The sequence below is a fragment of the Mesoplodon densirostris genome, chromosome 13 (assembly GCF_025265405.1).
Source record: "Mesoplodon densirostris isolate mMesDen1 chromosome 13, mMesDen1 primary haplotype, whole genome shotgun sequence".
NCBI lineage: Eukaryota > Metazoa > Chordata > Mammalia > Artiodactyla > Ziphiidae > Mesoplodon > Mesoplodon densirostris.
In genome coordinates this window covers 91,725,197-91,750,162 of record NC_082673.1, presented here as the reverse complement: position 1 = coordinate 91,750,162, position 24,966 = coordinate 91,725,197, and the positions used below count along the sequence as shown (strand labels likewise).

The following is a 24,966-nucleotide window of genomic DNA, read 5'->3' as shown; positions in this document are numbered from 1 at the left end:
TCAAGTACACAGACTTTATTCGGGACACGCACGAGACGCCGGCTGCGCCGGCCAGGAGGCGCGAAGGCGGGAGCCCTCCGCGGGAACTCGCCTCGACCTCAGGCTGCTGACGCCGGCCCCGCGCCTGCTACTCCCGGTAGTGCACCCTCTGGTGCTGGATGAGCTGGGAGCTCTGGCCGAAAGCTTTGCCGCAGGCACCGCAGGCGAAGGGCTTCTCGCCCGTGTGGGTCCGCAGGTGCCGGAAGAAGTGCGAGCGGCCGCGGAAGGCCTTGCCGCAGTCGGGGCACTCGTAGGGCTTCTCGCCCGTGTGGATGCGCTGGTGCTCGATGAGCACCGAGCTCCAGATGAAGGCCTTGCCGCACTGGCTGCAGGCGTACGGCTTCTCGCCCGTGTGCAGCCGCTGGTGCCGCACCAGGTTGGAGCTCTGGCTGAAGGCCTGGCCGCACTCGCCGCACTCGTACGGCTTCTCGCCGTTGTGGATGCGCAGGTGCTGCGTGAAGTGCGAGCTGTGGCTGAAGGCGCGGCCGCACTGGCCGCACTCGTAGGGCTTCTCGCCCGTGTGGATGCGGTGGTGCTGGATGAAGCCCGACCAGCCGCGGAAGCGCTTGCCGCACTCGTGGCAGGCGTAGGGCTTCTCGCCCGTGTGGATGCGCTGGTGCTTCAGCAGCAGCGAGTTGTACTGGAAGCTCTTGCCGCAGGCCTCACACCTGTGCGGCTTCCCGCCCCGCGGGCCACCCTGCCGGGCCCCGAGGCCCGAGCCCCGGCCGAGGCTGCCCGCCAGCTCGGCGGTGCGCCCTGGGCCGCCCTCTGTCCCCGAGGCTCCCTGCAGCCCGAGCGGCCCACGCCAGGTGCCTCTCTTCTGGGGACGGGGCCCGGCCCCCGGCCGCTCCAGGCTGCACTCCTGCCCCAAGCTGTCCCCACACTTGGGACTACGGGGAAGGCTCCTCAGAAGGGTCCTGAGCACCCCCGTGTCCTGGTCCGCCTCGTCTCCAGGATTGTGCGGCTGGGGAGACGACGGGCCCTGCTCACGCTCCAACTGGGGATCTGAAATGAGAAACGGGAGAGGCGGAGAGTACTCAGCCGCCCACCAGGCTGTCCCTCCGCGGGGACCCCCGTCCCATTCCACATGACAGGATCAGGGAGAGAACACACAGGGCGCGTGTGCAGGTGGAGGGGGTAGGCCTGACAGGAGATTCAGACTCAGAGCCAAGCAGAAAAGCCCCTGATCCTGAGGACGCTGCCCACACGGCCCCGGAGCTGCTCCACGGATCCCCAGGGGACAGCCCAAGGGCTTCTCTAGGGGAGAGAGGCCGGGGGTGGGGTGTGGAGGGAGAGAAACGAGGAGCTGAGGGCCTGGATAAGCGAAGCCCCAGGGGAAGGGGGTGGGGACCAGAGCCCGATTGAGGGGACAAGTGGAGGCCGAGGGCCGCACACAGTGGGGCCGGGACGGCTCCCCGGCTGCTGGCCAGTGGTGCCAAGTCAGGCACTCTAGCCGGACAGGCAGGTGGATACGGGGGTCTGCGCTGCTCGCACAGCCCAGAAAGTGTCAGCAACGAGACCGGGACTGAACGGCGGGAGGGGCTGTGGCGGACAGAAGTGAGCGCCGAGCCGGGGACAAGTGGGGCCCCGGGGCCTGGCAGCGGTGGTGGGTGCTGCACGGAGCCTGGCGTGCAGCAGCCGCAGGTAAACGCGCTTCTGGGCGGGGCCCCGCAGCAGGTTCTGCTCGCTCACCTGGCCAGCAGGTGCCTCTGCCAGTCTGGACCTCCTCCACGTCCCGGAGATCCTCCTCCTGTGGTGGCTGGGAGAGCACCTCAGGGCTGCAGCCGGGGAAGCCTGGGGGTCACAGGGGGGCTGGGGCTCATCTCCCCTCCTCTAGAATGGGTTGTACCCCCCAACACACCTCCTTGTCCTCTGGAGGCTCGCTGAGTGGGACGGAACACATCTACCTGGGCCCTCGTCCTGGCGGTCAAGAGCTTATCTGTGTCCTCGACTGTGAGGGGAGTGAGGCCAGGCCTCCTGTGGGACATGGGGCATGGAAGAGAGCCCGGACTCCCTGACGGCTGAGTGTGAGCAGGGTCCAGGGGCACCACACACCGCAGGGCTTGGACATCCTCCCCGACCAGTTGTCGGCTATTTCCACACCTGGACACCCCCAGATCATGCCGGGGGGCGGAGCAAGGCTGATGGCTCCATCCCTGCAGGTCCCTGGGGGTCCCCACCCAAACCAGCTTGCCCAGAACTCTGGAGACCATTTTCCTGGCGTGGGATCAAAGGCTCGGAGAGGGAGATAAGGTGACTGACTCCTCTCACACAGGCCCGGCCATCGAGGCTGCTTGTTTTGCACCCCTCATCCCCTGAAGAAACACACTTCAAGGGACTGTCCTCTAGGGAGCCACTGCTCACACAGCTCAACCCCTAGCCTCAAGCACTGCTGCCCGAGTCCCGACCCAAGCACCAGGGTGCAGGAGCCCCAGCGCCCAGTGAGTTGCCTGCCTGCAGTGACGGTGCAGGGAGGTAAGTACCATGTTGATGGCCGTGGAGGTGAAGCTGGGCCTCGTGGTGGTGGTAGGCTCCAGGGGTCTCCGGTGACTCGAAAGTGACAGTGGACAGGACATGAGGGGGCTCCTGACCGTCCCCCAGGGCCGCCATCTTCCCCCAAGGCCTGCTGGAGGAGTGCACACCTGGGAGCCGGGGAAACGAAAACCACGGCGAGATGAGGGGGTCAGAGCGATGTGCGGGGTGGGGCTGATCAGCCACAGGTGAGCTGGAGGCTCCTTCCCCGGGGGAGGGACTAAACGCCAAGAGGTAACCTGTGTGGCCCACAGTGTGAGGCCACCGGAGCCCCTGGTGTGTTAGTTCCACCACGGGCACAGCACCAGCGCACCCACACGCACTGAACCCAAGCTCTCCTCCCAGCAACGCCTGCAACGTCCTCCCAACCCAAGGCCTCGCCCACGGAGAGAAGCAAGCTGGTTCTCCAGAAAAACCTCCCCCATCACAGCTGGGGGCCGCTGGCCCTGGGGAGAGCAAAAAACTGAACCTTGCCTGCCGGAGCAGGAACGTCCTAGGTTAAATCTTAACGAGGCGTTTCCAGAGAGGAAAACCCCCCTCAGAGGCTGCAGGCTGGGACCCCTCACCTCCCAGCCCCGCCCAGGGTGCTCCGAGCCTCCTTTGGGGTCAAAGATACTTTTCTTTAGTCTGGTTTGCAGGAATAGCTTGATCTAAAATGAGCATTTTTCTTTCACACTTCCATGAAGTAGGAAGCCTTATCTGGGAGTGAAAAGGGGCAGGGGAAGGACGAAAGGTAATGTACCTCCAATAACGGTGCAGGCAGTACCTGCTTCAAGGAAGCAGGGAGGCAGACGCCACAGGGCTGCTCACCAGTGGGGGCCTCCTGGGTCAGCCCCCGACAGACCTCAGCCCCTAATGATGGGAAGGCTCACCCGCAGTCAGGTAAGTGGACACACGGTGGGGCTGCAGTCCTGACATCGGGGTATGCCACATTTTAAATATCTGGGAAAGGGCACGGTCACCCCTAGCCGGGCTGTCTGAGGGGAGGTGGCGGTCACAAAGGGACGCCAGTGCAAACGTCCACGCTGCTGCAACAGGCTGAAGGCAGAGGGGACACAAACGGCACCGGCCCAGGAGCAAACCCTCCTCCACCACCCCCTCCCAGCTTGGAGCCTGTGCGCCGCCGGAAAGAGCCCGAACTCGGGGCGCTTGGCGGCGGAGAGCAGGGTGCCCCGGCTGAGTCCGGCCACGGACCTCGGGCCAGGGGCAGCTCTGAGCCTCTTTTCCATCCGAAAAGTGGGCATCACCACAGCTCCCGTCCCTGGGGCTCCGGGCGCGTGGTGAGGCGCCCTGCGAACGGACACCCGCGATCGTCAGGGGCCAGTGTGCCCCCTGCGTCCCGCCATCCGCGCCCACCACGCCCGGCCGAGGCCAAGGTGGTGGCGGCTGCGGGGATAACGCGCGAGCTCGGGCTGGGCCGGGGATCCCCCGCAGCCGCCACTACCGCCACCGCCCGGAGCCCACTCACCTTCCGATCGGGAGGTGGCCGCCTGCCCGCCGGCCGGAAGTGCTCCCGCGCCCCGCCCGTCCGGCCTCGTGCACTTCCGGGACGCTCTAGGTCCCCGGAGGACCGGTGCCTTGGTGACCTCGGGGTTCTGCGGGCGTGGGCCCTCGCCAAGCCGGGCCGCCCCACAGGTGTTCGACCCCGTGTTTGCGGCCTTTGACCACCGCAGCCGCGCCGAGAGCCTGGGGCCGGGAAGGTCCCTTCGCGTGCCGCGGACCCGCGTGCGCCCTCTGAGCCCAGAGCCCGGAGCCCGTCGAGGCCGGCCGCCCCTGGTTCGTCTGCAGAGCTCGCTGTCTCCGGTCCACACGCTTCCAGGGCAGCGCGCGTCTGGCACGCATCCCTCCTTGCGGAGCGAGGCTTGGATCTCACACATATTCTTTTAGCCCCTGGAATTCTCCCTTCCACAATATGAAAAGTTCCACCCAAAGCATTCTTGGAGGGATTTTTCTTTCCCCAGGATGGACGGCCATCATTTGCTGGGGAACTTGCTGAAGACATGCTTCCTCCCTTTTTGGGGGTGTCTCGAATACCCCCTAAACTGCCCTTTCATTGAAGTGTGTTCCCAAACTCTAGGGCCTGAGGAGTGTGTTACAGATTTTCCCAAACGCTTTTTGTGGAATTCTTCCTGAAAACAGCTGGAGGAGGATTCCATGAACCTATCCACCAGGGATGGACGTCCGGCAGGGTTGCTTGCCCATGGCTACCCCTGAGCCTGGGCAAGTAGCGGACGGGAAGACAGCAAGGGCGGAGCCACAGCCCCAGGCCTGAGGATCTCATCAGGGAGGAAGAGACATCTGGTCCCAGGGCGGATGCCAAGGCAGCAGAAAAACTGGATGATCAGGGACGTGTGAAGGACCAAGTGTGTGGGGAGGGGCCCTGTTTGGCGAGTGGTGAGACCAAGATGAGAGCTGGGAGAGAGGCTGAAGCACACCTGGAGCTGGAGAAAAGGTGCCTGTACTTGGAGTAGCTGATTCCCACCAAAGACTAGAGGTGGAGCTAGTGGAGCCACTTGCTCCACCTGCCCCGCTCCCGGTGGGTCCCAGTCCTGTAGGTTCTGTAAGAGTTACCCCCTGACCCCCTCTGCCTGACCTGGTACCAGGCCCTGGGCCACAGTGTGGAACAGGACAAGTCCCTGCCTCAAAGGGCTGAGGAGGTGACATCAGAGAAGAAAGGGAGGGAGGAGGGCAAGCTGGTCACACAAAGGCTGGAGGTGAGAGCGTTGAAAGCAGAGAAGCATGTGCGAAGGTCCTGAGGCACCGTGGAGTGTCCCCACGGATTTGGAAGACTAGGCAAGCTGGAGTGTGGTGAGCAAAGGGAGGACACAACAAGCGGTCCTGAAGCCAACGTGGAGCCTGGATTTCATTCTTCTTGCACCAGGAGCCACGGAAGGTCCCGGGCAGGGGAGTGAAGAGTGCATTTAAGAACAGTCTGGGGCGGTGGGGAGGCAGGAGAGAAGGGGAGAGATGGGCTAGATGGAGAGGAGGCTCGGTGGGGCCCCGTGTGGGCGGCAGAACTGACAGTCCTCGCTGCCCCCTGGGATGTGGGGCATGAGGACACCTCGGGGTTCAGGCAGGAGGGAGACGGGGAGACGGCAGGGGAGAGGAGGGGGCTTGTGATGGAAATGCACACAGCCTAATTCTCCTTGGATGTGTCCTCCCTGATGGTGGACAGCGGTGGCCGTGGGCTGGACTTTTGTCCTGCTGGTTCAGTTTCAGAGGGATGGGGGCAGCCTTCTGTTTCCCATGAGGGTGGACAGACCTGAGGGGTTCTAATTACTCCCATGGAGACTTTTAGCCAAGCACCATTTTTCTTCCCACCTCTGCCCCACTGTCAGGGTTACTCGGGCGCCCATCCCCAGGCCCTGCCAGCCTTCTCAGCCTGGACGTGCACCTTGTCAAGTGTGTAGGCTTCTGCCGAAAGCTGCTTCTCCTCATTTTCCAGCTTCTGAAACCTCCAGCTGACAAGCGCTTACTCTTCTCTCTCCGGCCTCGTGAATCTTCTCTTTAGCCCTTCGCCTAAGTCACGGATCTAACTCGGGTCCCCACCCTCAGCATCCTGGGCTCTTTAGGACACGGAGCAGCTTCCCTGCCCCCCCACAACTGACAAAAATAGCACCTCCCCTCAGTTGTGACAACCAAAAAAATGTCCCCAGGTGTTGCCAGCGTCCCCTTCTGAGGGCAGAATTGCCCCTCGTGAGAACATCTGCTCTAACAGAGGCAAAGTGAGCAGGGGCACAGAGGGGAGGACTGACAGCGCGTCAGAGCTCAGGACCTGAACGGGGTGCTGACGGTCTGGGGGCAGGCAAGGTCACATCACACTGCAGGCATGAAGCAACGACAGGGCCTAACTTTGTTTCCCAGGTAAAAATGTCCCCCTGCTTTTTGAAAGTTCTCTTTACACCACTCTGCTTTTACAAGAGACCTATGTTAGTACCTGTTCTCCGACAAATCCAAACAGGATTTTAGCTTTTTTTGAATAAAGGCAAAAAGTGAAAACAGCGCTCAGCATTTGTTTTGCAGCAGCTGCAACCGAGGCAGGACAGCGGCCCTGCCAAGCTCCTGTGGAGCTACACTCAGCACCAAGCTGCCAGGGCTGCGAGCCGCGTCTGCGGGTGTCTGCGCTTCGTCTCGATTTGTCTTGTGCGCCGTGAGCAACATGTGTCCTAACGAGGTAACTAAGTGCCTCTTCGCTTTATGCCATTTCGGCCTTGGAAGGTGTCACAGGAACGCTCTGCTTTTGGATAGCAGGGGAACCTGTATTCAGGCTCAGAGAGGGGGTGTCTATTGAGGGACACGATATTTTGCTGCAGCAAAGGGTCATGCCCATCCTAGGTTAGCACATTCGTTTTCTGATTTGTGTGTTGGTCTCTTACAAGTTTGGTTAAGATGAGGCGGCCCCCAAGAGACGCATCCAGAGGCAGTGACCAGCTGGGTCTCTGGCTCTGCAGGCCTGGGCCAGACCTTGGGCTGGGAGATGGTCTCTCCCTTGAGCCAGTGGCACCTCCCTGGGGAATCTGGACTGTGGGGAGAGCAGCTGACTGCAGTGAACAGGTCAGAACGGATGCTTCCTGCGGGAGAAAACAAGATCCAGAGGCAGCAGGACAAGGAAGCACTGACGATGCCCAGGGCATCCGGGAAGACACGTGGGGCCAGCGCAACGCCCGTCTGGGGTAAGAGAACACCGCGTGGAAAGCAGGCCCCGGGAAAGCGAGGAGAGAACGAAAGAGAACACCTACCCCAAGTGTAGACCACACTTGCTTTCCCCGGACTGAAGGATGTGAAAATATAATAACGTAGAAGTTCAACAAACTTGACTAGTTGGAAAGTTGCATTTCTAGGACTAAAAATAACAGTCAGAAACACTAGACTGGGGAAAGCGTCCACCCCAGCACAGGCCCAAGGCCACCTCGGTCCACCAGGTGGGGCACGAGGAGAGCAGCATCCCCAGTGCTGAAGCTCTCCCGGAAACAAACACGCAGTAACACCAAGAGGCAGGACACTCAAGGCAAACAGGACCAGAATGCTGCGTGGGTGAGGCTGCACGGACACAGGCCACGCGGGGCCACAGGGAGCTCGCAGGTTGTGTCGGGCGTACCTGACACCGGGGCCGCCCAGTGCCGAGATCGCTGTGGGCACTGGGGCCGGGGCGCCGGGAGCTCACCCCGAGGGACGGCTGTCCTCAGGCCTTGGAAACCCCCGTCCGTGGAGTCCGCAGCGTCAGCCTCGCCCTGTGGCTGGGCCTGGATCCTGTAGGGGCTCTGGTCAAGGGGAGGACCTCCGGCTCCCGGCTTTGCTGACAGGTGGCTGGAGTTTGTGCGCAAGCAGCCAGGAGACAGTGAACTCCGAGCTCGGGGCAGGGGTCCTTGAAGGCACCGGCTGCCTCTCAGAGCACAGCCCTGACCCCAGGCAGTGGATCCCGGGTCACTCCCGCCCTGACCCCCGCCATTTCCCTCTCTGGTCCCAGCACTGCTTCCGTGGGCCTCGAGACACCCCCTTCACCCCGCCATCTTTGCTCGCTGAAAACCCCACCCTCACCGTGACCTCTGTCTGTGCTGCTCCAGAGCAAATGCCCAAGTGCCCCAGCACCAGGGGCTTCCATTGCAAGGAGGGCGACTCGGAGCCCTGGCCTTGCCCCCAGGGCCCAGGCCAGCCCAGTGTCACTCTGCAGTGCGTCTTGGTGTCTAGCTCACCGGCAGAAGAAAGGAGTGATCACATCTCGGTGCCCCAAATGGGGACAGACATGAGCGGCCATTAGAAATAAAGCCCAGGTGACATGCTGGTGCCCAGAGCCTCCCCAGGGGTGCAATGGACCTGGCGAGGGCGACCTGGGCTGAAGCCCATCAGCCCCGCCCGCTCCGTGGCCTGCACCGCCAGCCCCCCTCAGAGCACAGGATCTGGCACCAAGGACCACAGATGTCACGTCCCCGGGACATCGCAGGTGTCCCCACGTCCGTTCAAGGTCCTCTGTGTCTTCGCTCTGACGCCAGGTCATGCCGTCCCAGCGCCCTCCGTGTTGGCCCCGGCAGCGCGGAGCCTGCGCGGTAACTCAGGTGCCCTGACGTGTTTCTGCGGTCGCTGCTTTAACAGTTCTCCTGTGTTCAGTGGGGAGGGGACACCCTGAAGGGCGTTTGCCGGGACAAGCTCTGAGGCCAAGGAGGTTCTGACTTGGCCTGCAGCTGTTTCCTCCTGGAGCCTGTCCTACAGCACTCCTGGCTGAGAGGGAGGGGCCGAGCGCCTCAGAACCTCGAGACGGCTCCCTGCGGTTGCTTCCCCTTTTCACCTCACTGCCTTCACAGGGCCTATCAGACGAAACACTTCCCTCCACCTGACCCGACGGCAGGCATTGCCCGAGGGTGGAGTGTCTGCTGCCCTGCGGTGACAATGCCTGCCCTGTAGTGACAGCGCCCACCCTGCAGTGACAGCCCTCCGCGCCCCGTGTCCCCGCACGCGCCCCTCCTGCAGCCTAGCATGTGGACCGCAGGGGTGTCCTTTCTTACCACGGCCTTTCTCTTCCCTTCCTCCTTGATCTCTGTTCCTCCCTGGAGCTCAGGAATGTGGAAGTTTTGCTAGTTTTGAGGTTCTTTTTTACGCATATTTCATCAGGAACTTCTTGCTTTGGGGCTGATCTGCTTTCACAACCGAAAAAGGACAGAAATACCTTTTGAATAAATAAAGAAGCTCAATTATCACCTGGTTGATAATTGGGAAATTATCAACAGTTGGGAAATGCCAACGGTGTGAATAAGGCCAGGCTCTGGGTACATGGACACGCGGACGCTGGTACTTGGTGGGGATGACGGCCACAGGGGCTGGAGGAGAGCAAGGTGGGGAAGGGGGCGCGGGCTGTGGCTCAACCCATGTATCCCACCCTGGGTGGCAACAAGATTTCAAGGAAAGTGCTTCAAAATTTGGGACTTCCCTGGTGGCACAGTGGTTAAGAATCTGCCTGCCAATACAGGAAATACGGGTTCAAGCCCTGGTCCGGGAAGATGCATGTGAATATTAACAGTGATGGCAGAAACTCTGTACTGCTCTTGTTTTCTAAGAGAATGCCGTTTAACATTTAAACTTAAGGTTTAATTTGCTATAGATTTTTTTTGTTCTTTGATTTTCATTTTATATTGGAGTATAGTTGATTTACAATGTTGTGTTCGTTTCAGGTGTACAGCAAAGTGATTCAGTTATACATACATATATGTGTGGGTATATATATATATATATTCTTTTTCAGTTTCTCTCCCCATATAGGTCATTACAGAGTACTGAGTAGAGTTCCCTGTGCTATACAGTATGTCCTTGTCAACTATCAATTTTTATATATAGTAGTGTGTTTATGTTAATTCCAACCTCCTAATTTATCCCTCCCCCCCAACCTTTCCCCTTTGGTAACCGTAAGTTTGTTTCCTAAGTCTGTGAGTCTATTTTTGTTTTGTACATAAGTTCATTTGTATAATTTTAAGATTCCACAAATAAGTGATATCATATGATACTTGTCTTTCTCTTTCTGACTTACTTCACTTAGTATGATAATCTCTAGGTCCATCCACGTTGCTGCAAATGGCATTATTTCATTCTTTTTTATGGCTGAGTAATAGCCCATTGTATATAGATATACCACATCTCCTTTACCTATTCCTCTGTCAGTGGACATTTAGGTTGCTTCTATGTCTTGGCTATTGTAAATAATGCTGCAATGAATATTGGGGTGCATGTATCTTTTGAAATTATGGTTTTCTCTGGGTATATGCCCAAGAGTGGGATTGCTGGATCATATGGTAGCTCTATTTTTAGTTTTTTAAGGAGCCTCCATACTGTTTTCCATAGTGGCTGCACCAATTTACATTCCCACCAACAGTGTAGGAGGGTTCCCTTTTCTCCACACCCTCTCCAGCATTTATTATTTGTAGACTTTTTGATGATGGCCATTCTGACCAGTGTGAGGTGATACCTCATTGTAGTTTTCATTTGCATTTCTCTAATAATTGGTGACGTTAAGCATTTTTCATCTGCTTTTTGGCCATCTGTATGTCTTCTTTGGATAAATGGCTATTTAGATCTCTGTCCTTTTTTTTTTTCTTTTTGCGGTACACGGGCCTCTCACTGTTGTGGCCTCTCCCGTTGCGGAGCACAGGCTCCGGACGCACAGGCTCAGTGGCCATGGCTCACGGGCCCAGCCGCCCCGTGGCATGTGGGATCTTCCCAGACTGGGGCACGAACCCATGTCCCCTGCATCGGCAGGCGGACTCTCAACCACTGTGCCACCAGGGAAGCCCTGTCCATTTTTTTATTGGTTTTTTTGATATTGAGCCACATGAGCTGTTTCCATATCTTGGAAATTAATTCCTTGTAAGTTGCATTGTTTGCAAATATTTTCTCCCAGTCCGTGGGTTGTCTGTTTTGTTTATGGTTTCCTTTGCTGTGCAAAACCTTTTACGTTTGATTAGGTCCCATTTGTTTATTCTTCTTTTTATTTTCATTACTCTAGGTGGATTCAAAAGCATCTTGCTGCAGTTTATGTCAAAGAGCGTTCTGCCTATGTTTTCCTCTAAGAGTTTTATAGTATCCGATCCTACATTTAGGTCTTTCATCCATTTTGAGTTTATTTTTGTATATGGTGTTAGAAAATGTTCTAATTACATTCTTTTACATGTAGCTGTCCAGTTTTCCCAGAACCACTTATTGAAGAGACTGTCTTTTCTCCATTGTATGTTCTTGCCTCCTTTGCATTGATTAATTGACCATAGGTGCGTAGGTTTATCTCTAGGCTTTCTATCCTGTTCCATTGATCTGTAAGTCTGTCTTTGTGCCAGTACCATACTGTTTTGATGACTGTAGCTCTGTAGTATAGTCTGAGGTCAGGGAGCCTGATTGCTCCAGCTCTGTTTTTCTTTTTCAAGATTGCTTTGGCTATTCAGGGTCTTTTGTGTTTCCATACAAATTTTAAGGTTTTTTTGTTCTAGATCTGCAAAAAATGCCATTGGTAATTTGATAGGGATTGCCTTGAATTTGTAGATTGCCTTGGGGAGTATAGTCATTTTGACAATATTGATTCTTCCAGTCCAAGAACATGGTATATCTTTCCATCTGTTTGTGTCAGTTTTGATTTCTTTCATCAGCATCTTGTACTTTTCGGAGTACAGGTCTTTCACCTCCTTAGGTAGGTTTATTCCTAGGCATTTTATTCTTTTTGATATGTAGGCAAATGGGACTGTTTCCTTAATTTCTCTTTCTGATCTTTTGTTGTTATAGAAATGCAACAGATTTATGTGTATTAATTTTTTATCGTGCAACTTTACCAAATTCATTGATGAGTTCTAGCAGTTTTCTGGTGGCATCTTTAGGATTTTCATGTATAGTATCATGTCATCTGCAGACAGTAACAGTTTTACTTCTTCTTTTACAATCTGGATCCCTTTTATTTCTTTTTCTTCTCTGATTGCCGTGGCTAGGACTTCCAAAACTATGTTGAATAAAAGTGGCCAGCGTGGACATCCTGTCTTGTTCCTGATCTTAGAGGCAATGCTTTCAGCTTTTCACCACTGAGTATGATGTTAGCTGTGGGTTTGTCATATATGGCCTTTATTACATTGAGGTATGTTCCCTCTGTGCCCACTTTCTGGAGAGTTTTCTTTTTTTTTTATCATAAATGGGTGTTGAATATTATCAAAAGCTTTTTTGTGAATCTATTGCGATGACCATATGGTTTTTATTCTTCAGTTTGTTAATGTGGTGTATCACACTGATTGATTTGCGAATATTGAAAAATCCTTGCATCCCTGGGATAAATCCCACTTGATCATGGTATATGACCCTTTTAATGTATCGTTGGATTTGGTTTACTAGTTATTTTGTTGAGGATTTTTGCATAGTATCAGTGATATTGCCTGTAATTTTCTTTTTTAGTGGTATCTTTGTCTTGTTTTGGTATCAGGGTAATGGTGGCCTCGTAGAACAAATCTGGGAGTGTTCCTTCCTCTGCAATTTATGTTGTCTATGCATCTATGAATTTGTCATCTATGAATGCAATCTGTCTGGTTAGAGGATTCTTCAGACTATTTCCTCGAGTTGGCTTCAGTAATTCATCTTTCTTCTATAACCCACTTCATTTGAGTCCTCACATCTCTTGGTTCGACAGTTTATCCTTCTAGTGTCTGATGTATCTGCCATTATCCTCCCCTTCTCACTCCTAAAGGAGCTCCTTTGCTCCTTCCTTCTTTCTTTCTGGATCCCACTGCCAGGGAATGTGAATTTTCATAGTCCTGTCAGAGCACCAACTTTTATTAAAAATGCTCTCCATGGTATCCATTCCCATTAGTCGTATTAATTTCTATAATTTATTTCCTCCATTCTACTTTGAGTTTATTCTGTTGGCCTTTTTTCACTTTTAAAGTTGGATGCTTAGCTTGTTGATTTCCAGCTCTTCTGCTGGTCACATAAGGCTACAAATTTCTGTTTGGCTTTAGTTGCACCAGAATTTCTGGCAAGTTGTATTTTCATTATCATCCAGGTTTAAGTATTTTATAACTTTCATTGTTTTTTTTCTTCTCTCTTTTAAAAAATTTATTTTTGGCTGTGTTGGGTCTTCGTTGCTGTGTGTGGGCTTTCTCTAGCTGCAGTGAGTGGGGGCTACTCTTTGTTGTGGTGCGTGGGCTTCTCATTGTGGTGGCTTCTCTTGTTGCAGAGCACAGGGGGCTTCAGTAGTTGTGGCACGCGGGCTCAGTAGTTGTGGCTCATGGGCTCTAGAACGGAGGTTCAGCAGTTGTGGTGCACAGACTTACTGCTCTGTGGCATGTGGGATCTTCCCGGACCAGGGCTCGAACCCGTGTCCCCTGCATTGGCAGGTGGATTCTTAACCACTGTGCCACCAGGGAAGCCCATGTTTTTCTTCTTTGACTCAGGCTACTTAGAAGGTTTTCTTTTTCTGGAATTTAAGTTTCATTTGAAGAGCAATAGCAAAAAAAAACACCAAAAAACAAAAAACCCATCAAAATAGATTTATCTGAAAGATTTGGGTTCAGTGCTTGGTGGTGATGTGTTGTCATAATGGTTAACTCAGAAGAAATGGGAAATGAGCCCGTCTGTCTGCACCAAAATGACAGGAGGCAAAAAAGAGGGTGGACTGATTTTAGTTTGATTGTGTGATATATTTTCTCATGTCTCTCTTGTTTTCCTGGTTGATTTCATTCTCTTGAGAGAGGGACTGATGGTTGTCTGCTTGCACAGCCACCTCTCATGCCTGTGGAAAAATGTCCCCTCACTAAGGACACTAACACGTGACCGGAGCTGACAGTGGCTGAAGTGGGGGTCAGCACGGCACTGAGGTCACACACAGTCACTGACCAGGTTGAGCACTGTCAATGCCTCCAAGTCACCTCTGAGGAACCATAGGCACAAGGAGGTGAAGGACGGGCCCAAGGTCCCACATCTCCAAGGCACGAGGGTTGAGTCAGTAACCCCTGGCTCGAGAGACTACGCTCTTTGCCACCTGCTTCCTCTCTAGAACTCGAAGACAGCAGATTAGAATGCTTCTTCTCTTCTATCAAATTGGCGAGATTAAAACCCACCTGCTGCCTGTGCACTGCTGGGGCACTTATGCAGCACAACCTGGGGGAAGGTATTTGCCAGAATGATCTCCCTGTCAGCTCATTTCTGGCAACCCGTCCTGTTGGCCCTAAATGTGGAAAAGATGTTAACTGCATTGTTTTTAATGACCTAAACTGGAAACAGCCTACATGTCTTTGTTAGGAGAAGGTTAAGTCAACTTTTTATTTAATGGATCATTATGCAGCCACAAAAAATGCTTCTCATTGGTATTAACGTGGAAACATAATAACATAGAAAACGATAATTTTTCTATAGTACGTGTGATGTGTTGTAATTTATGGTACATTTATACAATATTTTATATATAACCATATATCCATCATGGTATTTTATAAACCATCATAAATAAAAACCAAACCAAACCGAAGCAGATGCAGACACCCCTGGAACGTGTCACATACCCTTCACCTGGAACCAGCCAAATCTGGCCCACCGCCTGCTTCTGTAAATAAAGCCTCATTGGCCGTTTCTGTGCTGTGACTGCTATTGCATGTCATGGCTGAGCTGAGCTGTGGCTGAAACCTTATGGCTACAAAGCCAAGAACAGTTATTATCTGTCCCTTAACAGAAAATGTTTGTCAACCTGCCAATCTGCATTGTTGTTATTGCTTCTTTGCTCAGACTTTGAGAGCAAACTGCAGATGTCATGACCCTGTGGCCCTTAAGACCTCAGCATGCATCTTTCATGACAAGGATGTTGTCTGGGATGGCTGCAGGCCATCAAACCAGGGAGCTTTGACACTGATGTGCCCCCCACCTCCCCTGTGGACAGTCTAGACCCAACGTTTGCCGAATGTCCCAGTGACCTCCTTTATAGCAACCTTTCCCCACCCAGGATCACAGGTGTGTTTTCCCTAAGCCAGACCCTGGCACCTGTTTGAACAACTTTGCCTCATCACATCTCCAGTTCTGGGACTGTGAGAGCAGGATCACAGGTCACACCTGGGGCCTGCCTGTCAGGGTAGGAGGAGGGCCTGCCGAGCTGTGAAGCGGAGGTGCCAGCTCAGGTAGAGCTGTTATAACGTCACAGCTTTTAGAAAGAGCAAGAGTAAAAATCTTAACCTGGAGGGATGTTTCCACTGGGAGCACTCTCTCCTGTCTCCTGATGGAGGAGCCCCCAAGATCAAGGCCATCATTAGTTTTCTGGGTCCAAAGAGCTGAAAATGTAGGTATCAACATTTTCCTGATAAAAAGCCCTATTACTTCCTGGATGACAGTCACCTCGCCCCTCTTATACTGTGCTGAAATTCTGAGACAAACCACACCCTTGCCCAGGAGAACATGGAGGCCCATCCAGACCACTCTTGGAGGGAAACCAAGGGCAGGCACAGCATGTGGATGTGAAGGGGGTAGGATGGAACCTGGGGGCCAAACACAGAGAAGTGGAACTAACCTGAACGGAGAGCTGGCCCTGGGGGGCAGGCCCACCGTCTCGTGTCTGAAAGGCCACACGGCAGGCAAAGGCTGCATCCAAGCTGCTGTCAACATCCCAGGGCCTCACATGGCCAGGGCAGGAAGCTCCCACAGTGGCAGCATTTAGTGTCCTGAGTGGTCCACCTGGTAAGTCAGGCTGCTCAGCTGGGATGATGGCTGATGTGGGAGGACACACAGAGAGCCCAGTTCCTGGGAGCAGGGGCCAAGTTCAAGGAATGGCTCTCCAGAGAGGAGGGAAGGCAGAGGACAAAGCACAGCACCGCCATCACAGCCAGCCAGGGGGACAGTGGGGTCCCCAGTGCTCACTGCAGAAGCACTGCCATCCAGCTCAGGGCCACAGGCCTCCTGCCGGGCTGCACAGAGATGGACTTGGGACCCAGTGGGCCAAAGGTCTGCAGCTCAGTCTTCAAAGGAGCCGGTGGGAGGGCCGAAGCCAGCATGGGAGTCACAGGCGGAGGCAGCAGTGGGAGGTGCTGGCTGTGCTCGGGTCTGAAGCCTGTCCCCTGGACAGCAGTTTGTACACTTGCCTCCCTGGTGCCACAGCTGTGAGAGCTGCCTTGTTATCATGAGGTCTTGCCCCAAAGATTCTCTAGAACAGAAAGGTCTCCAGCCACACTGGTGTTTGCTGACCTGTCTGGGGCGGTTTTCCTGGTGATGGCAGGACCCCCAGCCCGATCAGACGCCAGGGCAGGAGGAGCCCCAGGCAGGCCTGCCAGGACAGTTCTCACGGGCACAAAGCTCCGAGTCTGGATGGCTTCCCCACGCTCAGTGCTTCTTCCGTGGGTGACGTTTCCGATGGCGAATAAGACACGAGCTGTAGGCAAAGGTTTTCCCACATTCCTTACATTCGTACGGCTTCTCTCCAGTGTGGGTTTTCTGATGTTTTAGGAGATTTGAACCGCAGTTAAAGGCTTTTCCGCACTCACTGCATTTAAAGGGCTTTTCTCCGGTGTGAATCCTCCGGTGCTTGGTCACATCGGAGCTGTGCCTGAATGTCTTCCCGCACTGGGCGCACTGGAAGGGCTTCTCTCCAGTGTGGACTCTCTGGTGGCGAACGTGATCCGTCTTGTGCTTAAAGACGCGCCCACATTCGCTGCATTCGTAGGGCTTCTTCCTCTGGAAGGGAGTGAACACAGGAACCCCCTCAAAGTCATCTTTAAATGAAGCACTGAAGGCCTCAAACATGTGTTCCTCGTCCTCACGACTCAGGCTGGGTTCCTTACTGTGCTTTTTGGCCAAAGTGGATCTCTGGTTTGGCTTCTTTTTCCTAAATGCTTCATCTTCCTTGGGAGTGTCCTTCTGAACACGTACTTCCTCCTCTGGGGTCTGTGCCTTCTTTTTTTTGCCTGTGGGCTTTTCCATCTTTCTTGTCCCCAGGAGAGAGGAAGGACCACTGGAAGCCGGCAAGGGCCAAGGAGAACGACCAGCAGCAAAATTCTCCAGTCTTACGAATTTCCTTGTAACTCCACTTCTTCAGAAAGGTCTTGCTTTAGACACAACACTGTATTTTTCCAAGCTGGTAACTGCAGTTCTGGAACAGAAACTCTGCAACAAAGAGAAGAGCACCGACAACCCTTCTGAGGCTGGAGAGAAACAAGACCACGAACATTAAACGAATGTTTGGGAGGAACACAGCCACAAGGTCTTTGAGTGCTGAGTTATGAAGGGGCACATGGACAGGGAAGGGGTGGGGGAGGCATGGGAACACGGCCCCCTTCCCTTCCCAGCTCACGTATCCCACCTGGACACCTAACGAGTCTCAGGCTGGACATGACCAAACAGAGCACGTATTTCCCAGAAACCCACCCCCCGCAACCTCACTGTTCCCAGTTTTCCTCATCTCAGTAGATGGCATCATCGTTTACTCAGTTGCTAACCAAGGAATTCTTTTTTTCTTTAATTAATTAATAATTAATTAATTTATTTTGGCTGCGTTGTGTCTTCATTGCTGCGTGCGGGCTTTCTCTAGTTGTGGCGAGCGGAGGCTACTCTTTGTTGCGGTGCATGGGCTTCTCACTGAAGTGGCTTCTCTTGTTGCAGAGCACGGGCTCTAAGCACGCGGGCTTCAGTAGTTGTTGAGTACGGGCTCAGTAGTTGTGGCACATGGGCTTCGTTACTCTGTGGCATGTGAGATCTTCCTGGACCAGGGCTCGAACCCGTGTCCCCTGCATTGGCAGGCAGATTCTTAATCACTGCACCACCAGGGAAGTCCCAACCAAGGAATTCTTATTCCTCTGCCAGGGGCCAGCGTCTCCACACCTGCGTGCAGTAGGGCTCATGTGTACCATGGACCAACGACTGCTGCGTGGTCCCCAAATTGGAGTTTTCCCCGCCCTTTACTTGCTCCTTCTCCACTTCTTGTATTTGGGACTAGACAACGTGCTTTTGGAGTTACAGGCTGTGGGAGTCACATGTGACCCTCATGGAAGGTACCTCCCATCACCTGGAGCCTGGATGAAACTCGCTCCCACCCTCACCCTGGCCCTCCCGAGTCCATCCTCCACAGGGCAGCCAGTGAACCCCCGTCACAGCTCTGCCCAAATCCCCACTGGCTCCCCTCACACTGATGCCCCTGTGCTTCCCCACCCCCCAGCCATCCTTAGGTTTGCCACACGTTCCTTCCTGCCTCAGCACCTGGCTGCTCCTAGAAACAGGTCCTGAGAGGAGGTGTTGGTGGTGTTGGCCCCTCACTCATTCAGAGCTCTGCTCCCAGGGCCCTTCTCAGGCAGTCCTCCCTGACCCCACTCCCTGGTTTCCTTACCCGGCTCCCATTCTCCTTGTGGCACTTAACTGGAGCCAACTCATCCACTGAAGGCCAAAACCCCAGGGAACAATCAACTACGATCTTGCTTGCATTGTCTAAAAAATCTGACATTCTCTGTCTCTAATCCCATCTAAAAGAATTCCAATTTCACTACGAATTCAAACAGGAATCAGTCGGTTCCAGTGATAGGTGCTTGTAGAAGCCTCACCAGCATGGCTCATGTTTCACTGGTTAAGAACCTTCATCTATTTCTTTTTTGTATTATTTCTGAGCATCGTTGACCTGCCTCTTCCCTCAGTGTTAACTAATGCAATTCCGGGATAAAGCCTTGACAAACTTCAGGCTCTTTAACTGCTAGCAAAAGAAATCCTCCACACGATTAGGAGAAAGCACTTTCCAAAGAAAGCAGATCATGTTCTGAGTCCTCAAATCATCCCTGAGAAGACCTCCCATGACCTGTGCTGGTTACCCAATCTACTGGGAGGTCCATATCCTGACAGGCTGTCTCATCCTAAAATGTGGTGCTCTGGGTGATAATGTTCCAAGTGACATACGTTTTGAGATACAAATGCTTTGAATTCCCTTTAAGTTAAAGGGGGTACTTGGGCTTTCATCCACTCTCGCATGCATAGAGGCAACACATAAAATGACTGGACAGGTTTCCCAACTTGACAAGAGTTTGAGAGTCTGCTTAGATACATCTGACTTGGATTCAGGTAAACGTCATTCTCTGAAGGCTCCATTGGAGGTAGCTTCTGGGAGGTAGCATCAGGTGAGAGCCAGAATTGAGGATGACGGAAGGCCACCTAGGCTGAGGGAGGCATGCACCAATATGGGAGCATCTCTGCTGGGGAGGTAGGCGGAACCAGGGCAGAGGATCACGGCCCCAGTCAGCCAGGCTGGAGCTCGAGCTCAGGTGTAGTGTTAGTAGGAAACAGATAAAAAGCCAAGAACCAACAGGGAAGTGCCATCAACCCTCTAGCCCACGGCTCTCCAGGGAAGGTGTAAAGTCAGCTTGGCTCTGTGCTGACCCGTTTGATGGAGGGGGTGGTCCTTGAACCCACTGAGCCTGACGACTGCCGGCTGTGCTCCAAGAACTGTTCCCTCACCAGGACTCCTGTCACTCCACGTGTGGCTTGTCACTGATGTGGCAGTCTCCCGATGAGGCGAGGGCTCTTCAGGGCAAGGATCGTGTCTTTTTCATCCTTGAATCCCTAGTTACTTGGCTGTAGCCTGCACGTACTGCTGCTCAGGAAACATTCTAGATAATTGTCTTGTCTGCCTAATTCAAGCTGGCAGGTGCTTAATGGCAGAGACTGGACGTACTCACTTCTCTAAGTCCCATGCACACCAAGGAATAAAATATTTAATTATTAAAAGCGGTGTAGACCTGAGGTCATTGTCTTGGTCTTTTCATTTCACAGGCCTGTAGGCCTGGTGACTGCTACAGCCACGCAGAAAACTCAATCCACCTTGCCAGAGCAGACGAGAACCCTGGCCTAAAGGCCGGGGTGCTGGTACCTGCTGTGCGACTTCAGTGTAGCTCTTTCACTCTCTGTGCCAGGCCTCTTGTAACATGAAGCTTGGGTATCCCCCTGCAGCAGGACACTCTGTGGTAACCTCGCTTGTCCTCAGAAGCCGGGGGCTCAGGGAGAGACTGGATTACTAGTGGTGGGAGATCCAAGGGCAAACATGCACCCAAGCAGTGTGTGGGCCCCGGGCCCGCCAGCGGGCCCGCAGCGGTGTCGAAGCCGAGGAGAGGGCGCCGCCTGACAGAGCCTCGCCAGCCTTGGGCCCAGGGACTCCACCTCGATCCGCACGGAGCTGGTCTTCGAGCCTCGCCCTCCTCCCCGCGGCTCCCAGGAGCCGAGAGAGGAGTGCCGTTGCTCTGGGCGGGGGGCCCACGCGACGCCAGAGGGACCCAGTGAATTCCTGCATGGAGGTTGGGGCTGGCGCGCCCCTCGCAGGGTTCCCGGGCCGGGAGGGACGCCTCGTCACCGAGCCCCGCCGCACCCCTGCTGCGCAGTGCCGGGAAGCTGCACAGTCCAGCAACCCTTCCCATGCGCCGGCCGGAAGGGCCCGCCTCTGGCCCCGTCCCTTCCGGCGTCGCTCTAGGAGGCGAGGGCCCGGGCCTCTCTATGGTGCTCCCGGGAGGGCTCCGCCCCTCAGCTTGTCTCCCATTTCAGGCGATCCCCGCTGGCCTGCCCGCCTGCTCGCCTTCGGTGCTCGCAGGAAGAGCCCTCTCCCAGCCGGCCGTTTCCGGTGCCGCTCTAGGTGGCGAGGCTCCAGCATCTCGGTGGTGCACCACGGTGGACTCCGCCCCCGAGCCACCTCCTCCCACTCTGCTGGGGTCCCACACGCCCCCTCACGCAGCCACCCCCCTCCATTAGCCGCACTTCAGTCAGCTCTGCACCCGTTCCCTTACTCTTGTGCCCCCTTACTCCTGTACTCCATCACTCACCCCGGCCCCCTCCCTCACTCGTGCCCTCCCCGCCAGCCACCTGCTCCTTAGAGGCAGCAGGCACGGTGTGGCGTGCGTTCAGTTGCACTGGCCACTCTCTCTGCCTGGGACACTTGTCCCCAGCTGTCTGGTTGGCTAACTCCCACTTCCGTCTGCTGAGAGCTCACCTCCTAGAGGGGACCCCTGACCACTGACTACCCTGTGTGTATTAGTTTCCTGGTTATCACAAGGTTAGCAGCTTAAAACAATACGTGTTTGTTATATCACAGTTCCTGTGGGACAGGAGTCCAACGAGTCTTAGGTGGTCCTCTGCTCAGTCTGGCAAGGCTGTGGTCATGGTGTCTGTGGGCTGTGTTCTCAGCTGGAGGCGAGACTGTGGAAGGATCTGCTTCCACACTCATGTGGTTGTTAGCAGGCTTCCTTTCCTGGTGGCTGTGTGACTGAGGGCCAGCTTTTTCTGGGCTGTTGGGAGGCTGACCTTAGGTCTTAGAGGCTGCCCACAGTTCCCTGCCATGTGGCCCTCTTCATGCTCCTTCAGGGTCAGTGGAGAGCCTCTGGCCCCGGTCTACTGGGGTGGAGTCTCATATGACCTAACGGTAGGAGCAGGCTTCTGTCACCTCTGCTGTAGTCTGCTGGCTAGGAGCACGTCCTGGGTGCTGCCTGCACTGTTGGGGGTCACATTCTGTAATACCACAGCATTCTGCCTCTTTCTCCACCTTCTGGCCCTCACCCTTCCCTTCATTTTTTTTCATAGCAGTTTCCACTTTCTAACATACTATGTAATTTCCTTATTATTGTGTTTATTATGTTCATCTTCCCTTCCCACACCAGAAAATCAAGTCTTTGGGGGCGCACGGTTTTGCTTTTTCTGGTGGGGTCTCATTACATGTGGTGCAACTAATGGGCAGTTGACCCTGATGCCACCTAGATACAGCCTTCTCCCATGTATCTCTGTTTCTAGCCCCTGCTGTCCAGCTCTCTCCTGGACTTCACCCTTGCAGGAGCTTTAGGTACCTCGATTTCAAAATATTCAAGACCAAACTCAACTCTGCTTCCTTCTTTGTTGCTACTGTCAACTTCAGTAATATAATAATAGCCAGGTATTTTACCAGCAAAAGCAAGTTTATTTGGAAATAGCCAGAGGAATTGCAATTCAGGAAATGCAAGCTATGGTGGACCATAGGCAAATCTAGAAGGGAGGAAAAGGGGGGAGTTGGGAGGGGCTGGTCCCACAGCACAGGGGATGGGATGCTGGTCCCACACACGCTGGGCATGAGAGCTCCCCCTACAGGCTTGAGAAGTCCCCTTACCTTGGCCCTCCAGCGACCTGCTGGCCACCCTCTTGCCACCGCTTGCCCTTCCATGAGACCCTAGCAAGTAGTGCACGTTTCTGCAAGGCCTGGGCTTCAGGCCCTGAGCTCCCCTGCACCTGGCATATGCTCCTGCCTTCCTGCACCTGACTGACCTGTCCTCCAAGACTCTGCTCAGTTCAGCCCTCAGTGTGTGCTTCTTTCCTACCTTTGCAACTTTATGTGGAGTTGTTCTGCTTGTGCGTCTGTCTCTACACATTACATACCACCTCTGACTCGGATCAGCACCTGCCTTATTCACCTGTGTATCCCCAGGACCCCAAACACGGCCCAGCCCAGAGCTGGTGCAGAATCAATATTATTGAGTGACTGATGGCTGGACAGAGAGAATGCAACTGAGAAGAATCCGCACTGCAGAAAGAAAGGCGTTCTCCTGTCTCTGAGGAGAGACACAAAGCTTGGCCTCCTGGTGGCCCTGGTGGCTCCCTCCCTCCAGCCCCCCTTTGGTGGCCGAGTTGGTCCACCAGGAGCTCCAGGTGATGCCAAAAGCATTGGTGTGTAAGGTCTGGTCAGAGGCCATTTCCCTGGCCAGGAAGCCCTGCTATCACTGAGACTCCTCCCACCAGCTGCCCTATAAATATGTACAGCAACATTGGGGGATGAGGGAGGAAGGGGGTCCTCTTTCCATGAGGGCAGCTTCTGTGAGGAGGAGAGCTGGGGGACTTGGAGGCTTTTCTGGAACATCCTTTGCTCCAGGCCCCTGCCAAGTGCTCAGAATGCTCACCTTCCAGAATATCAGCTTCCTTCTCGGTGGGGCGCTGTAGCCCGGGCACCTGCATACAAGGTGCATGTGTTCTGATGTGGGAGTCATGGGTGGGGGGCCAACAGGGAGAAGAGAATTCTAGGACACGAAATGGCACATGGGAGGTAAGCTTGGCTCAGCAGGAAAGAGCTGTGCTCACCTAGATTGAATGTTATCCTAACTTGTACTGTCACCAATATACAATCAGGGAGATTTCCCGCCTCCTTCTCTCCCACCTCCTCACATTTTAGAAGTTACGTTATTTCTACTTGGTCAGAAAATACATATAAAGTACGTTCTTCCACTCACTTTTTTATTTGGCCATGCCACGCGGCTTGTGGGATCTTAGTTCCCCAACTGGGGATTGAACCCAGGCCACAGCAGTGGAAGCATGGAGTCTTAACCACTGGACGGCCAGGGAAGTCCCACCACTCACTTTTTTTTTTTTTATGTTAGATCCAAGGTCAGGGCATTAAATGATCACACCATCCATCTTTTTTGCTGAAGTTCCTGTCATCTCTTGGTTGGATGAAGCTTCTGGTACATCCCTCATGTTGGGCTCAAAGGTACAGGATCCCTGAGATCACAGTGTGAGTGGATACACAACCCTTGGTTCACAGTTTCCTTTCTTGTTTGTTTTGAAACTTCTGCTCCATTGTCGCTTTGTGTATTGTTGTGGATTTTGAGAAATTTGATGCTAGTCTAATTCTTCTGCTCCTGGAAAGTATTGGACCTTTTTGCCTGGGAACCTTGACTTTTTCTTTATCGTCAACATCTCATAGTTTTTCTAGGCAGTCTCAGACTTGATCATTGTGGCTTATGTTTTCCTCGTACCTAGTGATCCCTTTCGAGATGTAGATTTAGGTCTTCTTTTATTTCCAGAAACTTTTCTTGGATTATAGTTTTAAGTCTTACTTCTGTTCCATTGTTTTATTTTCTTCAGGAATTCCAGTTTTCCATACATTATCTCTTCTTTGCCTGTCATCCATTTTGATCACTTTCTCTCTAACACTTCTTACTTCTTCATTTTTGTTTTTTTTTTTTTTTTTTTTTTTTTTGCGGTACGCGGGCCTCTCACTGTTGTGGCCTCTCCCGTTGTGGAGCACAGGCTCCGGACGCGCAGGCTCAGCAGCCATGGCTCACGGGCCCAGCCGCTCCGCGGCATGTGGGATCTTCCCGGACCGGGGCACGAACCCGTGTCCCCTGCATCGGCAGGCGGACTCTCAACCACTGCGCCACCAGGGAAGCCTACTTCTTCATTTTTAAATTCTCTTTGTTATTTTCCTGCTTTCCTTATTAACTTCATTCAAATCTGTTCTTCCTCGTGCATCTTGTCATTCAGTCTTCATTTCTGATTGGTTATTGATTTTTCTTCTATGTTTTCCTGAGTTCCCTTATTTCTTCCTGCTTTTTGTTCATTTCTGTTCTGATTCAAGTTTTTTTTTTTTTTTTACCCTTTGTTTCCATATCTCCAAATACTTGCAGATATTTGATTCAGTTTAGAGTTACAGTTTCCTTCTATTTTGCTATTGGTTATTTTGGGAATTTTCATGAGCTGAATTGTTTGATCCCCATTTTCTCTCCCTTTGTGTAGTGGTTTTAGAGAGATGGTGAGCTCACCCCTGCATTTCTGTGTACAGAGGTATGGGTTGTTTTACAAGATTCCTAGCCCAAGAGGGACCTCTTGTGTCAATGTAAAAAAAAGCATAGTTTCGTTACCTGCTGGCTTTTGTTTGTGGAAGAGGGGTGTCAGTGGGGAAAGGATGTGTGATGTTTGATTTTTGAAAACTTTCTTTTGTCTCACAGGATCTTAAATTCCCCTTCTAGCTTCTTGTTTTACAGGTAACTCAAAGTTCGGTTGTTTTCTGTCTTATAGTTATGCCTAGGGCATGAGTTTTCTGTTGTCTTATTTGCTCTTTATTGATATTTTGAAGGAAATGTTAGAAGATTCAGATTTATGCTGCTGCTATTACTTCAACTATGCAGAATTTCCTCAATACATATTTTTGAATGAACA

At 53.4% G+C, this 24,966-nt stretch overlaps 2 protein-coding genes across 6 annotated transcripts; both read right to left on the bottom strand.

The window, feature by feature from the left end:
* Positions 1 to 9,153, bottom strand: GLI4 (GLI family zinc finger 4). Of its 5 annotated transcripts, none has more exons than XM_060116410.1 (4): positions 9,072 to 9,153; positions 2,523 to 2,681; positions 1,732 to 1,833; positions 1 to 1,044 (listed from the first exon to the last, which is right to left on the bottom strand). In XM_060116410.1, the coding sequence occupies exons 2-4, from the start codon at positions 2,647 to 2,649 to the stop codon at positions 128 to 130; spliced, it is 1,146 nt and encodes a 381-aa protein (XP_059972393.1). In that variant the 5' UTR covers positions 2,650 to 2,681; positions 9,072 to 9,153; the 3' UTR covers positions 1 to 127. The 5 variants fall into 5 exon arrangements, with proteins under 5 accessions (XP_059972393.1, XP_059972390.1, XP_059972395.1 ...); XM_060116407.1 differs by lacking the exon at positions 9,072 to 9,153 and adding an exon at positions 4,040 to 4,600; XM_060116412.1 differs by lacking the exon at positions 9,072 to 9,153 and adding an exon at positions 3,766 to 3,989.
* A 7,224-nt stretch (positions 9,154 to 16,377) lies between these two features.
* Positions 16,378 to 20,435, bottom strand: ZFP41 (ZFP41 zinc finger protein). The gene is made up of 2 exons (XM_060116423.1): positions 19,898 to 20,435; positions 16,378 to 17,157 (listed from the first exon to the last, which is right to left on the bottom strand). Exon 2 carries the CDS (start codon positions 16,972 to 16,974, stop codon positions 16,378 to 16,380), a length of 597 nt encoding a protein of 198 aa, XP_059972406.1. The 5' UTR covers positions 16,975 to 17,157; positions 19,898 to 20,435.
* Positions 20,436 to 24,966: the final 4,531 nt, after the last annotated feature.

Coding starts and splice junctions, on each gene's coding strand:
- GLI4 (XM_060116407.1), bottom strand. CDS start 4,448: ATGTGTGAGATCCAAGCCTCGCTCCGCAAGGAGGGATGCGTGCCAGAC. Junction 2,682..4,039: donor GGCCACCTCCCGATCGGAAG/GTGAGTGGGCTC, acceptor CCCGGCTCCCAG/GTGTGCACTCCTCCAGCAGG. Junction 1,834..2,522: donor CCTCCACGGCCATCAACATG/GTACTTACCTCC, acceptor TGTGACCCCCAG/GCTTCCCCGGCTGCAGCCCT.
- ZFP41 (XM_060116423.1), bottom strand. CDS start 16,974: ATGGAAAAGCCCACAGGCAAAAAAAAGAAGGCACAGACCCCAGAGGAG.